This window comes from Coregonus clupeaformis, chromosome 8 (assembly GCF_020615455.1).
Source record: "Coregonus clupeaformis isolate EN_2021a chromosome 8, ASM2061545v1, whole genome shotgun sequence".
Lineage (NCBI taxonomy): Eukaryota > Metazoa > Chordata > Actinopteri > Salmoniformes > Salmonidae > Coregonus > Coregonus clupeaformis.
This window is the reverse complement of record NC_059199.1, coordinates 11,532,677-11,551,303: the sequence shown is the minus strand read 5'-3', so window position 1 is coordinate 11,551,303 and position 18,627 is coordinate 11,532,677. Positions and strand designations below refer to the sequence as shown.

At 42.9% G+C, this 18,627-nt stretch overlaps 1 protein-coding gene across 1 annotated transcript in view; it reads left to right on the top strand.

The window, feature by feature from the left end:
- LOC121571093 (ankyrin-2) overlaps window positions 1–18,627 on the top strand; it is a 143,582-nt gene that overhangs the window by 57,184 nt on the left and 67,771 nt on the right. Inside the window, exons 5-16 of the mRNA XM_041882382.2 lie at window positions 193–291; window positions 475–660; window positions 2,229–2,252; window positions 3,397–3,405; window positions 4,111–4,209; window positions 5,781–5,879; window positions 12,332–12,430; window positions 12,749–12,946; window positions 13,142–13,240; window positions 14,130–14,228; window positions 14,444–14,542; window positions 17,373–17,570. Of these exons, the coding sequence (XP_041738316.2) occupies window positions 193–291; window positions 475–660; window positions 2,229–2,252; window positions 3,397–3,405; window positions 4,111–4,209; window positions 5,781–5,879; window positions 12,332–12,430; window positions 12,749–12,946; window positions 13,142–13,240; window positions 14,130–14,228; window positions 14,444–14,542; window positions 17,373–17,570 (1,308 nt within the window). The remainder of the gene's footprint in view (window positions 1–192; window positions 292–474; window positions 661–2,228; window positions 2,253–3,396; window positions 3,406–4,110; window positions 4,210–5,780; window positions 5,880–12,331; window positions 12,431–12,748; window positions 12,947–13,141; window positions 13,241–14,129; window positions 14,229–14,443; window positions 14,543–17,372; window positions 17,571–18,627) is intronic.

The window sequence follows — 18,627 nt, the reverse complement described above, 5'->3', positions numbered from 1 at the left end:
TACCAGCTCTGATTAGGATTGCTGTGGCCATACAATGCTGTGGACATATGGGCTAAGGACATACCCTCTTACTGTGCAGTGTGTATATTGTATTGATTGATGCTCTACAAAATGATGTCTTCCCAAAATGGTGTTACCTGTCGTTGTCTTCGTTAGGCTCTAAGGTCTAATATTGTGCTGTTGTGTCTCCAGAATGGCTTCACTCCTCTGTACATGGCTGCTCAGGAGAACCATATAGACGTGGTGCGTTACCTACTGGAGAACGGAGGTAACCAGAGCACCGCTACAGAGGTGAGGGTGTCTCTTGGCAGTCCTACGGTTGAAGCCCCATTTTGACAGCACAAGATGTTACCAACACCTACCATTTTGAACAATTTGTTCTGTTTAGAATAATTACATAACAACTCTATCCATCACCATTGTTTGTCTGTGGTTATGCTAACCTTATCCCTCCCCATCTCCTCCCTCCTCCAGGATGGCTTCACCCCACTGGCCATCGCTCTGCAGCAGGGCCACAACCAGGTGGTGTCCGTCCTGCTGGAGCACGACACCAAGGGCAAGGTGCGGCTGCCTGCCCTGCACATCGCCGCCCGCAAGGATGACACCAAGTCAGCCGCGCTGCTCCTCCAGAACGACCACAACGCCGACGTCCAGTCCAAGGTACCAAGGCTGGAGGGAAGGGGTTAATGGTTAAAACGGGCGTCTGTGTCATTGGGTTAGCATGTGTCTTTGGCGCTACGACCATGTGTTGTTAATGGTGCAAGCCTGACGTGGAGTAGGACTGGAAGGGAATAGAATACGGTGTGTTACAGTTTTAGTTTGTCAGTGCTTTGTGGTCTATGGTTTGAATAAGAGTTTGAGTTTGAGTTCATTCATTCTTGCTCACAGATAAAACTGAAGAACCGCCCCCTGGTGTTTATGTGTAGCACTGTATGGAGTGTGCTATTGTCCACAGGTCGTATTGTTGAATGTCACCATTTAAGGGCCGTATGCATGCAACCTTAGGGGAATACTGTGGAAACGGGGTGTGAAGGGATTGGCTGTGGCTAGAGTGAAGTGCAGTTTCCCTTGTTTCGAAGGACAGTAGCCTAAACTGAAATAATATTTTACACCAGGGCTATTCAATAACTGTCCAAAAGGTCATCACTGCAGCACTGCTGATTTTCATAGTTGGTTGACCAGTTAATGTCATTGATTGGCCAAAATCCACTCACCTGGATTACCCAGGTCTGAATCAGTTATTTTGATTGATTGATTGATTGAGTGATTGACTTTTGGGTAAAACAATTGGCACTGGTTAAAAACAAATTGAAAGTACAAAGAACCCCAGAGGATAAAACATAACAACGTATTTCCAATGTGGTCCTCGACGTAGAACGATAACAGGAGTGAAAACTAGAGAATTAGTGAAAACTAGCAGTGCTGTGATTCACCAGGAAGTGAACAGCCGTAGCTGTAAACACATGGCACACCAGTAATAATTGGTGTTGTCATTGAACATAACATTGTCCTTGTGTCAGGCCTAATGCTAATGTTATTCAATCATATTACACAATGTATGCAGCCATGACATGCTGTTTGCAGCATGAACCACACGGGAGACCCAGAGGAGGGTGGATGAAGAGTGCAGCACACACCCACTCTCACACACGTGGGCTGCATTTACACAGGCAGCCCATTTTTTGATATTTTTTGACCAATCACGTCAGATCTTTTTACATCAGATATTTTTCAGAGCTGATCTGATTCGTTGAAAGACCATTTAGTGAAACAATTATAAACGCAGCCATGAAATAAAGTCCTCTGAATTTACCTGAGTTAGTTTGGAAATAACCACCATCTTAAAGTCTTACTTTGAAATGTAAAAACACTATAAATTGGCAACTCTCTAGTGAGTTTGGCCTTGTGGCGCAAAATGGCTGCCATGCGTCACTGTTGTGTGTGTGTTGCGTAGCGAGAGTAAGGCCTGCTCATAGAAAACAGTATTGTGTACAGTATAGCTCTATGGGCTGGCTTCTCTCATTGTAAAACATCTAAAGGTTTTTGGATGAAAGGCGCGATAAAGCATATACAGTCTAGCGATAAAGCTATTTTCGAAGAGAAACGTACCGCTCGAGCCACGTTGCCCGTATTTTTTTGTTCTGTACAGCTACCCTGAGCTCTGAGCGTCTGTACAACTGTGTGTAAAATAACTCAATTCTTCCCCTTCCTCATCTCTACCGCTTCAGATGATGGTCAATAGGACTACAGAGGTATAACCACTATGTCTAGCACTCAAACCTTCAGCATAAACACATCACTTTTCTATTTTTGTCTTTTGTTCTTTCACCACTTTATTTCCCTCAGATCTATAGCACTGCATGGTGGCAATAGCCGCGGGTCTTTTCTTGGTCTTTTGATTTTGTTCTGTAATGCTAATTAAAAACTGGGTGGTTCGAGCTCTGAATGCTGATTGGCTGACAGCCGTGGTATATCAGACCGTATACCATGGGTATGACAAAACATTTGTTTTTACCGCTCTAATTACGTTGGTAACAAGTTTATAATAGCAATAATGTGTGCGTAAGAACAGCCCTTAGCCGTGATATATTGGCCATATACCGCACCCCCGCCTTATTGCTTAAGTACGCATGTAGTTTGTCAATAGTTTGTATTTCAGTTAGAAAATTGTTATTTGTTAATTTCATAGGTCTTTTACTTTGTGCATACTTTAGACTTCCTTTCTTTTTGATTGGTTGAGTTTCTGGAGTTTTATTGATGTTATCACAAGCTCAGCAAGCTTGATTACTGAAAACCTCCAATACATTTAAACTCCAATACAAAATCACCAATACATTTCACACTAAGATTATAGACTTTACATAATGATGCATAATGCTTTTTACAGGGTGTTTGTTAACATACAGAACACCTATATGTTGTGTTGCATGCCATCTATAAATATCATTTTTTTTTAAATCTATTTATATTTTAGATGCACTATGAACTAAATGTATATTATTTGACTAAACATAACAATGTTATTGTTATAATGAGGTCAGTAGCGTCCCATTTTTTTTTCTAATTACAAGGAGCTTGAGATTAGATAAAGAAATAGTAATATTATAAGAAATATATCAATGCAAATATATGTACATTATTATTGCATACAAATATGTTTTTATACAGTATATTATACTCCCCAATACAATGTCATGATATGACATCAATCCAAAAGTATCCAGGCGCTTTGCAGATAATTTGCAGAACAAATAGCATGATGCATCCTGTCTATTTTAATTTGCACCATTATCAGCTATCAGCTTTATATGTGTAATTTTGAATCATCGCGTAGTCTACAATTCTTCACACTTTTGTAAATAATGTTTTCACATTAAATCGGACCATGACTTTCAGAATGGAAAGGTAAGCCAAGAATTTCACAATACTCCAACTGCTCTGATTTCTCTCTGATTGCTCTGATTTCTCTCTCTGATTTCTTATGATTCCTAACATGACAATATGCAGTACAGTGACATAGTGCACTTTGGTGTTAATTTAAAAGATGCAGTCATGTTAATTTTTTCTTTTTTCTTTCTTTTTTTCTCTGTCCTGTAAATGTGTGGTTAACTAATACTGTGTCAGTTGTTTGGTTGATATTAACAGTCTGTGATTAATGTACGTCTATTTGTTTTTTTTATTTCCTTCAGTTATTCATGATTATTATTTCTTTATGATTTATTTAAATGTAGACACTATTGTTTTTATTTTGTTCTGACTGTAGCATCACCAGTTGCATGGTGGGGATCTTTCTTAGTGTGTGTTTGTGTGTATGCATACAGTACGGGATTTGCGTGTAAGTGCGTAATCGAATCATGATTTTCTGAAACTGAATTTTAAGATTTATTTCCTTCCCTTCATCTCCTTGTTTTCCTCCCTCTTTGATATTTTGACTATTCATTTCCTTTTCTTTATTTCTTTATTTTTGTTGACGTGCTGCTTAATGCGACTGCTGCATGCTGGGTTGGTGGAGGTCAAGGGTCAGACTTTGGGGGTCATGAATGAGGTTACTATCTAAACCACTCCGTCTCTCTCTCCCTCCCTCTCTCTGTGTTCGCCCCTGTGTTACAGAGTGGATTCACGCCACTGCATATCTCTGCCCACTATGGAAACGTGAACGTGGCCACATTGCTGCTGAACCGTGGGGCGGCTGTGGACTTCACAGCCAGGGTGAGTAGTGTACCATGACAGCTACCTTCTGATCTGGAGTCAGCCGTTGTGCCACAAGGTCTTAGGCACCATTACAGCTGCCTTCTGATCTGGAGTCAGCTGTTGTGCCACAAGGTCTTAGGCACCATTACCGCTACCTTCTGATCTGGAGTCAGCCGTCGTGCCACAAGGTCTTAGGCACCATTACAGCTGCCTTCTGATCTGGAGTCAGCCGTTGTGCCACAAGGTCTTAGGCACCATTACAGCTACCTTCTGATCTGGAGTCAGCCGGTGTGCCACAAAGTCTTAGGCACCATTACAGCTACCTTCTGATCTGGAGTCAGCAGTTGTGCCACAAGGTCTTAGGCACCATTACCGCTACCTTCTGATCTGGAGTCAGCCGTTGTGCCACAAGGTCTTAGGCACCATTACAGCTGCCTTCTGATCTGGAGTCAGCCGTTGTGCCACAAGGTCTTAGGCACCATTACTATAGAGCTTTACTGGAACTAGTGCACAGTTTGTAGTTTATAGGAAGGGCTGCCCACACACTGTGCCAACCCTGCACAGAGTCCAAGAGTCATAAAACACAGGAGACTTTAGAACACGTACACACGTACACATGTACGTACGCACACACACACACACATACACACACACACACACACACACACACACACACACACACACACACACTCTCTCTCTCTGAGCGTGTAGAGTGTAGTGCTCTTTAGGAACCACAGTCTGCTAATTATATGCTTTCCTGGACAATGACGCCATCCTCCTCAGCACTTCCCCTTTTCTCTGAATCCTCATGCCAATGTGTGTGGTCTCCATCAGCCACTCAAGGGAAGATGGTCTGTACTGTACTGTACTGTACAACCACTCAGACAGAAGAGAGGAACCAGGAGAATGGGAGAAAGCCAGTCCTTTTCAGGAGTTGAGACAGAACCCAAGGGCAGAGAAATGGACAGTGATATTTTCAAGCTAAAAGGTTACCAGAAGGTCACAGACTCAAGCAGTACTCTTCTCAGCTCTCAGACTGTGTGTGTGTGTGTGTGTGTGTGTGTGTGTGTGTGTGTGTGTGTGTGTGTGTGTGTGTGTGTGCGGCCAAAGCCCAAATTTGCTAACTCAGCAAGAATCCTTTAATTTGCAAAAATGTAACGCTCAAAACCACTGTCATATCTGCTATGTCACACTTTCTCAGGCATTTTTAGTCACAGTCATCCTCACAAGCTGTGTCCCGCAAAGCTTTGGGCCAGGCGCTCAGCTTTCACATTGTCAGGATTTCACAGACATCAGAGGAGTGGCCGGACGCCAAGACAACAGAACACATCCTAACAGGATGAATGAACAGGAAGCCATTGTCAGCAATTCAATTCAAGCTTTATTGTTCCAGCAGGGAAATTAATTGTGGCATATTAGAAAGCATAAACTACCCCCACTGTCTGATGGACAACATTAAACATAATATAAACTGTGTACTGGCATTGTGACAACACAGATTGTATACAATACTATTGTAGTTATATACCATTAGTTAATTAGTTGATGTAGATTTTAATGTGTCTTCCATTGTGTTTTATGTGTTTCAGAATGGGATCACGCCCCTCCACGTTGCCTCCAAGCGTGGGAACACTAACATGGTGCGCCTCCTATTGGACAGGGGGTCTCAGATCGACGCTAAGACTAGGGTAAGTCCACACACACCCCCCCACACACACACAAACACACACACAAACACACACACACACACACACACACACACACACACATACACACACATACATACAGTGCACTCAAAGAGTTCCTAAACCCAGAGGCGCAAAATCGCGAGACTTCCGGGAACACTTGCGAAACAGACCAAACAGATCAGACCGGGGTTTGAGAAGTCAATGAGATAAGTGAAAAATTCTTCCTTAGTTGTTAATTTTCTTGAATTCTAAAGGCACGACCTAGATTCAAACCAATGTCTTAAGTATTTGAACATGTTGTTACTCCAACCTTGTGAAAGTGAAAAACTGACACGTTTTCATTTTTGTCAAAAACAACCTTTGATTTGTGCCTTTGATTTGATGGCCTTCACATGCGCAGTTCGGCACGAGACGACCGTTAGACCCGATGACGTGTTTCTACGCATGAGCTTAGATAGCCAACGTCGCCATGACATCGCATGCAAGTGTGATCAGGGATTTCTATTGGAGAAGCAGTTTCTGCCTATGTTCATACTGTACTGTCTTTGGTACACACACACACATACACGCACACACACACACATACCGTTTGCCTGTCTGTCTGTCTGTGTGTGTGTGTGTGAGTCTGTGTGTGTGTGTGTGTGTGTGTATGAGTCTGTGTGTGTGTGTGTGTGTGTGTGTGTGTGTGTGTGTGTGTGTGTGTGTGTGTGTGTGTGTGTGTGTGTGTGTGTGTGTGTGTGTGTGTGTGTATTCTTACATTTGTGTACTGTATAGAGTACCAGTCAAAGGTTTGGACACACCTACTCATTCAAGGGTTTTTCTTTATTTTTACTATTTTCTACATTGTAGAATAATTGTGAAGACATCAAAACTATGAAATAACACATATGGAATCATGTAGTAACCAAAAAAGTGTTAAACAAATCAAAATATATTTAAGATTCTTCAAAGTAGCCACCCTTTGCCTTGATGACAGCTTTGCACACTCTTGGCATTCTCTCAAACAGCTTTATGAGGAATGCTTTTCCAACAGTCTTGAAGGAGTTCCCACAGATGCTGAGCACTTGTTGGCTGCTTTTCCTTCACTCTGCGGTCCAACTCATCCCAAACCATCTCAATTGGGTTGAGATCGGGTGATTGTGGAGGCCAGGTCATCTGATGCAGCACTCCATCACTCTCCCTGGTCAAATAGCCCTTCCACAGCCTGGAGGTGTGTTTTGGGTCACTGTCCTGTTGAAAAACAAATGACAGTCCCACTAAGCGCAAACCAGATGGGATGGCGTATCGCTGCAGAATGCTGTGGTAGCAATGCTGGTTAAGTGTGCCTTGAATTCTAAATAAATCACAGACAGTGTCACCAGCAAAGCACCCCCACACCATCACACCTCCTCCTCCATGCTTCACGGGGGGAACCACACATGCGGAGATCATCCGTTCACCTACTCTGCGTCTCACAAAGACACGGAGGTTGGAACCAGAAATCTCAAATTTGGACTCATCAGACCAAAGGACAGATTTCGACCGGTCTAATGTCCATTGCTCGTGTTTCTTGGCCCAAGCAAGTATCTTCTTCTTATTGGTGTCCTTTAGTAGTGGTTTCTTTACAGCAATTCGACCATGAAGGCCTGATTTACGCAGTCTCCTCTGATCAGTTGATGTTGAGATGTGTCTGTTACTTGAACTCTGTGAAGCATTTATTTGGGCTGCTATCTGAGTTGCAGTTAACTCTAATTAACTTATCCTCTGCAGCAGAGGTAACTCTGGGTCTTCCTGTCCTGTGGCAGTCCTCATGAGAGCCAGTTTCATCATAGCTCTTGATGTTTTTTGCGACTGCACTTGAAGAAACTTTCAAGAACCTTCAAGAATTTTCCGGATTGACTGACCTTCATGTCTTAAAGTAATGATGGATTGTCGTTTCTCTTTGCTTATTTGAGCTGTTCTTGCCATAATATGGACTTGGTCTTTTACCAAATAGGGCTATCTTCTGTCTACCTTGTCACAACACAACTGATTGGCTCAAACACATTAAGAAGGAAATAAATTCCACAAATTAACTTTTAAGAAGGCACACCTGTTAATTGAAATGCACATTAGGTGACTACCTCATGAAACTGGTGGAGAGAATGCCAAGAGTGTGCAAAGCCGTCATCAAGGCAAAGGGTGGCTACTTTGAAGAATCTCAAATATAAAATATTTTTTGATTTGTTCAACACTTTTGTGGTTACTACATGATTGTTATTTCATAGTTTTGATGTCTTCACTATTATTCTACAATGTAGAAAATAGTAAAAATAAAGAAAAACCCTTGAATGAGTAGGTGTGTCCAAACTTTTGACTGGTACTGTAAGTAAGTGTGCCCACTGTTCATACTGTATGTGGGTGTGGGGTGTGTTGATCAGTACGAGAGAGGGTCAGTAAGTGTGTATGTGGGTGTGGGGTGTGTTGATCAGTACGAGAGAGGGTCTGTGAGTGTGTATGTGGGTGTGGGGTGTGTTGATCAGTACGAGAGAGGGTCTGTGAATGTGTATGTGGGTGTGGGGTGTGTTGATCAGTACGAGAGAGGGTCAGTGAATGTGTATGTGGGTGTGGGGTGTGTTGATCAGTATGAGAGAGGGTCAGTGAATGTGTATGTGGGTGTGGGGTGTGTTGATCAGTACGAGAGAGGGTCAGTGAATGTGTACTGCATAGCTGGTGGATGTGTGTGTGAGTGAGAGCTGCAGATCAATGTAGTTACAGCTAGTTCACTAGAGAATAACTTGTTGAGTCTTAAAGCCCTCCATTTTCACCCGCTGTTATTCCTGGTCCGTTTTGCTGCTCAGCTTACTGCATTAATTTAGGGCAAAAATCCCCTATGATGCAACCACTCCTTCTCTCAAATCACCATCACTATACTTCCCTCAGGTAGCCTGACAATCAACCAATCTTTCGTGTCAGAAAATGTCCTGTGCCATTGATATTTATGTGTCCATTACCAAGGTATTAAATCATATTATACAATGGCAGGGTCTAATCCTGAATGCTGATTGGTTAAAATCGCATTCCAGCTGGTGTCTATTCCACAAGTTACCAACAGCTAAATATATGACATTAAAATGCCTATTTACTCTGTTCTATCAGCCCAGCAAAGCAATTTATAAACTTGATCTCCACTATAAAAAGCATCTAGACATTATCTCACATTTCTTTTAGACTAACATTTTGTTTTCAACAGCGGAGATTTGTATAAACCTTGCTGTATGTCTCTCCGACATTTGCAACATTGTTTCAATATTCAAATTCGATCTCCAGCTGTCCCATAGTAATGAACGTGTCGGGAGTCGGGAGGAGACAGACAGGCAGGCAGCGTTTCTCAGCCAGTCGAAATCATGAATCAGCTGGCATCATTTTTATGGATATATACAAAGAAATGTCAATTGAAAAAAGGTAAAAATAAACGAAGTGCAGCTAGTTTGTAGTCTTTCCAGCTTCAGTTTGAAATGATTGTGTTAGCTGTGTTGTTGTCTAGCTCCTCTGAACAACAGTGTCCTGACGAGAGAGCACATTTTCTATGCCAGGTGAAATCGCACCTCATTAGCTCATTGTTATGGATGTACCCAAATAAATGTCACAAGAAAACAGCTTAAACAAATGCAAATGCAGCTACTTTACTGTTATTCTGGCTGCACTGTTTGACGTGACTGTAAGTTAGCCGTAGTTGGCTAGCTAGCAAGCAAGGGATAAGAACGTTGCCAGCCAGTATGGCAATGGAACATTTAGAACCAATGACATAGATACAGAACAAAAAGACTGAAAGACTGGGTCGCGTCTCTGGCAACCGAACCGATAGAACGAACGACCAGCCGGCTTGGGTAGCAACCCAAGATTTGTGTCGTGACTGTATCTTGTGGAAGGATGAATTAGTATGAACAAATGAATCCAAATAAAGTTTTTAATGAAAATATGTCAATCATTATTTGAATATGTTGGTAACCCGTTGTATAAAAGTAATAATGCCCTCGAAGCCGGTGTTTTAAATATATATTGGCACGGTTTGCCGGACCTCGACTTCGTCTCGGGCCTAACAACTCCCGTGCCAATATATCCTCCAAACACCGGCTTCTCGGGCATTATCACTTAAATATCATTGTAATGTCCACAGTTAATGTAAATATTGCATAGAAAGATTATGCGATTAGAGCCTAATGTCACTATAACGTCCAATTAACGTCAGATACGAGCAGTACTCTTCCGGTCAGTGTATTACAGCACCCATTTAGGCCTTTAATATACTATACATCCATATATCATATTACATGTCCAGAGTTAATGTTTGATATGATATCATAGGTGGATTATGTAATTAAAACGAACATAATATCATCATGTTGGCATAGAGTCAATGTAAAATAATGGCAAAAAATCAACATTAGGGGATGCAGCCTAGGGTATAGCACAGCTGTGTTATTGCAACGGATGGGTCAGTGTGGGACAGGGTATCAGTTATCACAAACTCCAGTATAATATTCTAGTAAAACAGTCTGTTTAATCACCATCATAACTCCAGTATAATATTCTAGTAAAACAGTCTGTTTAATCACCATCATAACTCCAGTATAATATTCTAGTAAAACAGTCTGTTTAATCACCACCATAACCAGTATAATATTCTAGTAAAACAGTCTGTTTAATCACCACCATAACTCCAGTATAATATTCTAGTAAAACAGTCTGTTTAATCACCACCATAACTCCAGTATAATATTCTAGTAAAACAGTCTGTTTAATCACCATCATAACTCCAGTATAATATTCTAGTAAAACAGTCTGTTTAATCACCACCATAACTCCAGTATAATATTCTAGTAAAACAGTCTGTTTAATCACCACCATAACTCCAGTATAATATTATAGTAAAACAGTCTGTTTAATCACCATCATAACTCCAGTATAATATTCTAGTAAAACAGTCTGTTTAATCACCATCATAACTCCAGTATAATATTCTAGTAAAACAGTCTGTTTAATCAGGAAAACATCTGTACTTCCTGGCAGATTGGATAAAAGAATAAAGCCTGTGTGTGTTTACTTATAAACAACCTCCACAACAACAACAACAACAACAACAACAACAACAACAACTAAAGCCTTATGAAACCCTCACGTAACAGCAGGTCCGTCCTCATGTTTTATTACACAGCTGATTTGAGGGATACAGGGGACGTTTTGTCTGTTTGATTTTCTTTAGTTTGACATGGTAATGTATTTAATTAAGCCATTGGTCCACAGATAGACGTCTACCAAGATACTCAGGGGACTGGAGTAATGTAAGTCCACTGTGGATCAATGAGCTTCAGTCTGCAGTTTATTCACCAGGGAATGGAACCATAGCCCCTTAGATGGACATGTCATAAGTGCTGTGACCTGATCAATACTCTGCTACCACTGGTGACCTTGAACCATGTGTGTGTGTGTTCATGCGAGGATGGGGGGTTGTTTTATGTGTGTGTGTGTGTGCGTGCATGTGTGTTTTGTATGCCCTGTGTGTATCACAGGAGGTTGGTGTCACCTTAATTGGGGAGGATGGGTTTGTGGTAATGTCTGGAACGGAATAAGTGGAATGGTATCAAATACATCAACACATGGTTTCTATCAGAACTCCAGTATAATATTCTAGTAAAACAGTCTGTTTAATCACCATCATAACTCCAGTATAATATTCTAGTAAAACAATCTGTTTAATCACCATCATAACTCCAGTATAATATTCTAGTAAAACAGTCTGTTTAATCACCATCATAACTCCAGTATAATATTCTAGTAAAACAGTCTAAAACAGTCTGTTTAATCACCATCATAACTCCAGTATAATATTCTAGTAAAACAATCTGTTTAATCACCATCATAACTCCAGTATAATATTCTAGTAAAACAGTCTGTTTAATCACCATCATAACTCCAGTATAATATTCTAGTAAAACAGTCTGTTTAATCACCATCATAACTCCAGTATAATGTTCTAGTAAAATAGTCTGTTTAATCACCATCATAACTCCAGTATAATATTCTAGTAAAACAGTCTGTTTAATCACCATCATAACTCCAGTATAATATTCTAGTAAAACAGTCTGTTTAATCACCATCATAACTCCAGTATAATATTCTAGTAAAACAGTCTGTTTAATCACCATCATAACTCCAGTATAATATTCTAGTAAAACAGTCTGTTTAATCACCATCATAACTCCAGTATAATATTCTAGTAAAACAGTCTGTTTAATCAGGAAAACATCTGTACTTCCTGGCAGATTGGATAAAATAATAAAGCCTGTGTGTGTTTCCTTGTAAACAACCTCCACAACAACAACAACAACAACAACAGCAGCAGCAGCCTCCACTTGTGTGAATGAACCTTATAGATCTGTGTGTATTTGTATTTGTTTAATGATGACCATCTGTGTGTGTGTTGTCTACAGGACGGCCTCACACCTCTACACTGTGCAGCCAGGAGTGGACATGACCCAGCAGTGGAGCTACTGCTGGAGAGAGGAGCACCCATGCTGGCCAGGACCAAGGTACACACACACACACACACACACACACACACACACACACACACACACACACACACACACACACACGGACACACATGGACGGACACACATGGACACACACAAACTCACACACACACACACACACACACACACACACACACACACGGACACACACACACACACACACACAGACACACACACACACGGACACACATGGATGGACACACACTCACACACACTCACACACACACACACACACACACACCAACACAAGCATGGATACACACACATGCACACATAGACTCCCTCTCTCTGACCATCTTCTCTCTCTCTCTGTAGAACGGTCTGTCTCCTCTACACATGTCGTCTCAGGGTGACCACGTTGAGTGTGTCAAGCACCTGCTGCAGCACAAGGCGCCTGTTGATGATGTCACATTGGACTACCTGACGGCGCTGCACGTCGCCGCCCACTGCGGTCACTACAGAGTCACCAAGCTGCTGCTGGACAAGAGGGCCAACCCCAACGCTAGAGCACTGGTACTACTCACTAATACAATGACTTTCATTACAAGGACCAGTACTACAGGTCCTTGTAATGTCTCTAAGAGACAGAACAAAGTGTGGCGTGAGAATAAGATGGCCTCTCATGTATGTCTCAACATGTCAACATGTCCCTACATGTGTATGTAGGTGTGTTTCATACATCATGTGTCTGGTGTGTGTGTCTGTCAGAACGGCTTCACTCCGCTGCACATCGCCTGTAAGAAGAACAGAGTGAAGGTGATGGAGCTGCTGGTCAAGTATGGAGCATCTATCCAGGCCATCACAGAGGTAAGAGACTGTGGTCAGTCTGGCCAGTTCAGATAGAAGAGTTTTTGAACTTTTTACAATACAACAAGCTTGGCAATATACACACAAATACAGCTACACCAGATTACACAATATACACACAATTACAGCTACACCAGATTACACAATATACACACAAATACAGCTACACCAGATTACACAATATACACACAATTACAGCTACACCAGATTACACAATATACACACAAATACAGCTACACCAGATTACACAATATACACACAAATACAGCTACACCAGATTACACAATATACACACAATTACAGCTACACCAGATTACACAATATACACACAATTACAGCTACACCAGATTACACAATATACACACAAATACAGCTACACCAGATTACACAATATACACACAATTACAGCTACACCAGATTACACAATATACACACAATTACAGCTACACCAGATTACACAATATACACACAAATACAGCTACACCAGATTACACAATATACACACAAATACAGCTACACCAGATTACACAATATACACACAATTACAGCTACACCAGATTACACAATATACACACAATTACAGCTACACCAGATTACACAATATACACACAAATACAGCTACACCAGATTACACAATATACACACAATTACAGCTACACCAGATTACACAATATACACACAAATACAGCTACACCAGATTACACAATATACACACAATTACAGCTACACCAGATTACACAATATACCATGCAACCACACACTCCTTTACTCTTCAACACTGTTGATGTACAGTCCCAGTGACTTGTGTTTTGACCAGAACTGGCTTCACGTGCATGAACGGTAATGATACTTTGTAATGGTGAAAACTCTCTCCCCTTCCTCCATCCAGTCTGGCCTGACTCCCGTCCACGTAGCTGCCTTCATGGGTCACCTCAACATCGTCCTGCTGCTACTGCAGAACGGAGCCTCGCCTGACGTCAGCAACATTGTGAGTGATGGGGGTTAACGTCATGACAACGACAATGACATGGACAGTGGGTGTACGTGTCTGTGCATTAATGGGTGTTTGTGCTGTCTCAGGGTGTCTCGTGTGTGTATGAGGGTGTGCCCGTACACGTGTGTGTGTGTGTGTGTGTGTGTGTGTCTGTATCTCTGTGTGTGTGTTTTTGTGTTTCTTCTGATTCACGTGTGTGTTCTGTGCAGCGTGGGGAGACTGCTCTACACATGGCGTCCAGGGCAGGACAGGTGGAGGTGGTGCGCTGTCTGCTGAGGAACGGCGCCATGGTGGACGCCAGAGCCAGGGTGAGACACATTATCACACACTACACACAACTCACCACTCCACTCCCACTTAGTACTAGTACTCACCACTCCACTCCCACTTAGTACTAGTACTCACCGCTCCACTCCCACTTAGTACTAGTACTCACCACTCCACTCCCACTTAGTACTAGTACTCACCGCTCCACTCCCACTTAGTACTAGTACTCACCGCTCCACTCCCACTTAGTACTAGTACTCACCGCTCCACTCCCACTTAGTACTAGTACTCACCGCTCCACTCCCACTTAGTACTAGTACTCACCGCTCCACTCCCACTTAGTACTAGTACTCACCGCTCCACTCCCACTTAGTACTAGTACTCACCGCTCCACTCCCACTTAGTACTAGTACTCACCACTCCACTCCCACTTAGTACTAGTACTCACCGCTCCACTCCCACTTAGTACTAGTACTCACCGCTCCACTCCCACTTAGTACTAGTACTCACCACTCCACTCCCACTTAGTACTAGTACTCACCGCTCCACTCCCACTTAGTACTAGTACTCACCGCTCCACTCCCACTTAGTACTAGTACTCACCGCTCCACTCCCACTTAGTACTAGTACTCACCACTCCACTCCCACTTAGTACTAGTACTCACCACTCCACTCCCACTTAGTACTAGTACTCACCACTCCTCTCGTGCCAAAAGTCTATCTCACTTATTTTACTTTATAAAACAATGTTCACTCAATAGACCTAGGTTGGAAGTTGATAAAATATTTTGGTACAGTCAGATTAGAGTCTTCTCTTTTAAGAAGGAGCCAATTGCTTTCCAATTTCCTGTTTTTTCCCGCAATTATATTTGAAATATTGCGAAAGGCTTGTTCTGGCTGCATGCTTTTCACTGACAGATTTTCAGCGCGTTACCAGGCTATATGCCTTGTGATTGGGCTACACACAATCCACAGCAAGGCAATTTTTTAAAAGAAGCTATTGGTCCTCTGTGGCTAAATTATAGGCCTACTCATGGAGCAGTATTCTAAATTATTTAATTTCTTTCTGAACAGACAGCAGTGATTCTATAACTTTGGCAAATATATTTCAATTAATCAGGGTTGCTGCAGCTCCTCCAGCACCCTTCCTGTGGCGATGATTCTATAAGGAAATAAATGATGAAGTGCAACGCTGGAGAGAGGAGAGTTGCAGGCTCATTTCTATCAGAGCAGAGAGAGGGAGAGAGATCATAGAAAGTGAATCTCATTCTAGATCTGAGAGATATAAAGGCGGCCTCTCTCTCACCACAACAATAAGCCCGGGCAGGCCCAACACAAATATCAGGCACGGGCTGAAAAACGATGTTTTCACATTGCATTTTTTTTTAGAGGGCAGGAGAATTAATGAGGAAGCAACTCGAATAAACTCTGATCACTTTTATTAGCATTTTTACATTGGAAACAGTGATTTTCTTCTCATGTAGAGGTAAAAATAGGTTCCGGAACGAAACAGTCCAACACGGGGAGGAGCCGGATACTGTTCCGGCAGGATCCGGCTCAAATTAAGCTTTTGCTTCACTCCCACTTAGTACTAGGCAGTTAACAGCAAATTCTTCCTGTAAGCAAATTGCCCCTCAGGGATAATAAATCTCCTCTCCTCTCCTCTCCTCTCCTCTCCTCTCCTCTCCTCTCCTCTCCTCTCCTCTCCTCTCCTCTCCTCTCCTCTCCTCTCCTCTCCTCTCCTCTCCTCTCCTCTCCTCTCCTCTCCTCTCCTCTCCTCTACTTCACTTCACTTCACTTCACTTCACTTCACTTCACTTCACTTCACTTCACTTCACCTCTCCTCTCCTCTCCTCTCCTCTCCTCCTCTCCTCTCCTCTCCTCTCCTCTCCTCTCCTCTCCTCTCCTCTCCTCTCCTCTCCTCTCCTCTCCTCTCCTCTCCTCTCCTCTCCTCTCCTCTCCTCTCCTCTCCTCTCCTCTCCTCTACTTCACTTCACTTCACTTCACTTCACCTCTCCTCTCCTCTCCTCTCCTCTCCCTCTCCTCTCCTCTCCTCTCCTCTCCTCTCCTCTCCTCTCCTCTCCTCTCCCTCTCCTCTCCTCTCCTCTCCTCTCCTCTCCTCTCCTCTCCTCTCCTCTCCTCTCCTCTCCTCTACTCCACTCCACTTCACTTCACTTCACTTCACCTCTCCTCTCCTCTCCTCTCCTCTCCTCTCCTCTCCTCTCCTCTCCTCTCCTCTCCTCTCCTCTCCTCTCCTCTCCTCTCCTCTCCTCTCCTCTCCTCTCCTCTCCTCTCCTCTCCTCTCCTCTACTTCACTTCACTTCACTTCACTTCACTTCACTTCACCTCTCCCTCTCCTCTCCTCTCCTCTCCTCTCCCTCTCCTCTCCTCTCCTCTCCTCTCCTCTCCTCTCCTCTCCTCTCCTCTCCCTCTCCTCTCCTCTCCTCTCCTCTCCTCTACTTCACTTCACTTCACTTCACTTCACTTCACTTCTCCTCTCCTCTCCTCTCCTCTCCTCTCCTCTCCTCTCCTCTCCCTCTCCTCTCCTCTCCTCTCCTCTCCTCTCCTCTCCTCTCCTCTCCTCTCCTCTCCTCTACTCTACTCTACTCTACTCTACTCTACTCTACTCTACTCTACTCTACTCTACTCTACTCTATTGTACTCCAAGAAAGCACCAAAATAATGAAGTACCCATTATCACCACATATAGTAACTTCATGAAAGCGGGGCTGTAAAATAAAGCATTACTACCCTCATTAAACTTCAAGTACCTTAAAAGTAATATCACCCATAGCCTCTATCTCTCTATGTACGTCTGTAATAAAATACATATTCTACCACATATAACCTCCATGTCTCTACCCCCTCCAGGAGGACCAGACACCCCTCCACATTGCATCTCGTCTGGGGAAGACTGAGATAGTCCAGCTGCTACTGCAGCATATGGCCCACCCTGACGCCTCCACGACTAACGGATACACACCTCTCCACATCTCAGCCAGGGAGGGACAGGTGGACGTGGCTTCAGTACTGCTGGAGGCAGGCGCCTCACACTCACTGGCTACTAAGGTGGGTAGAGATAATACATGTGTAGGCGCACACACACTCACACACACCTACACACTCACACACACCTACATTTCTTCGCCTAAGCACAAGCACACATACACGCATACACGCACACACACACACACACACACACACACATACACACATTCACACATACACACACACCTGTACATCTTGGTGCGGTTTTTGTGGAGATGTTTTTATGGATGGATTCCATCCCCTTATTTCTGTGTGGATTATATAAGAAATACATCTTGATTCGCTGTATGGCCTGTTTCACAGGCACAGACTATGGGTCACTGTCAGTGTGACCTGGCTTATTCTGGTTTAATCAATTCATGATTTATGATGCTTTGGAGAACCCCTGGCTTCTTCTCCTGAATTTTGCAAAAACACATTGACTTTTGTCACTGAAGGATATTCAACATCCACTGACACAACGATATATCAGTGCTAATTTATTCATATGCTCTGGGTTCTGAGGTTTATGATGCAGTAAAATTCACCCATCTCTCTCTCTCGCCCCCCCCCTCTCTCTCTCTCTCTCTCTCTCTCTCTCTCTCTCTCTCTGTCTCTGTCTCTGTCTTCCCTTCCCCCTCTTCTCCTTGTCTCATGGGGAAAAACAGGTGTGGCATTGTTAGCATGAAAAACAGGACAGGGACAGCGGTTTGCCCGTTGAACAACATCTTCCTAGATATGCTCCTCTCTACCTCTGTCCCCAATCACCTGTGTTTGATCTGTTAGATGGGTGACGTTTTACACCCTATAGATTCTAATCTTTATCTTCTGTTTTTCACAACGTTAGTGCCTCTCATTCTCTTCTTATCTACACATTGTTTCTAATTGGATGTGTATTACATCAGAAATGAACCAGCGTTACACAGACAAAGGATTCCCTCCCTTCATGGGTTGGGTCGTAAACAAGGGAGTCATGTGACATGGGAGCGGCGCTGTCGTCCTATCACAACAGCCCAATGTGACAATGGCTAAAGACCACCACCTGGTGGCTGCGTTGGTACTAGGTATTGCTGATCAGAAGGAAAGGCAGGTTTTGCTC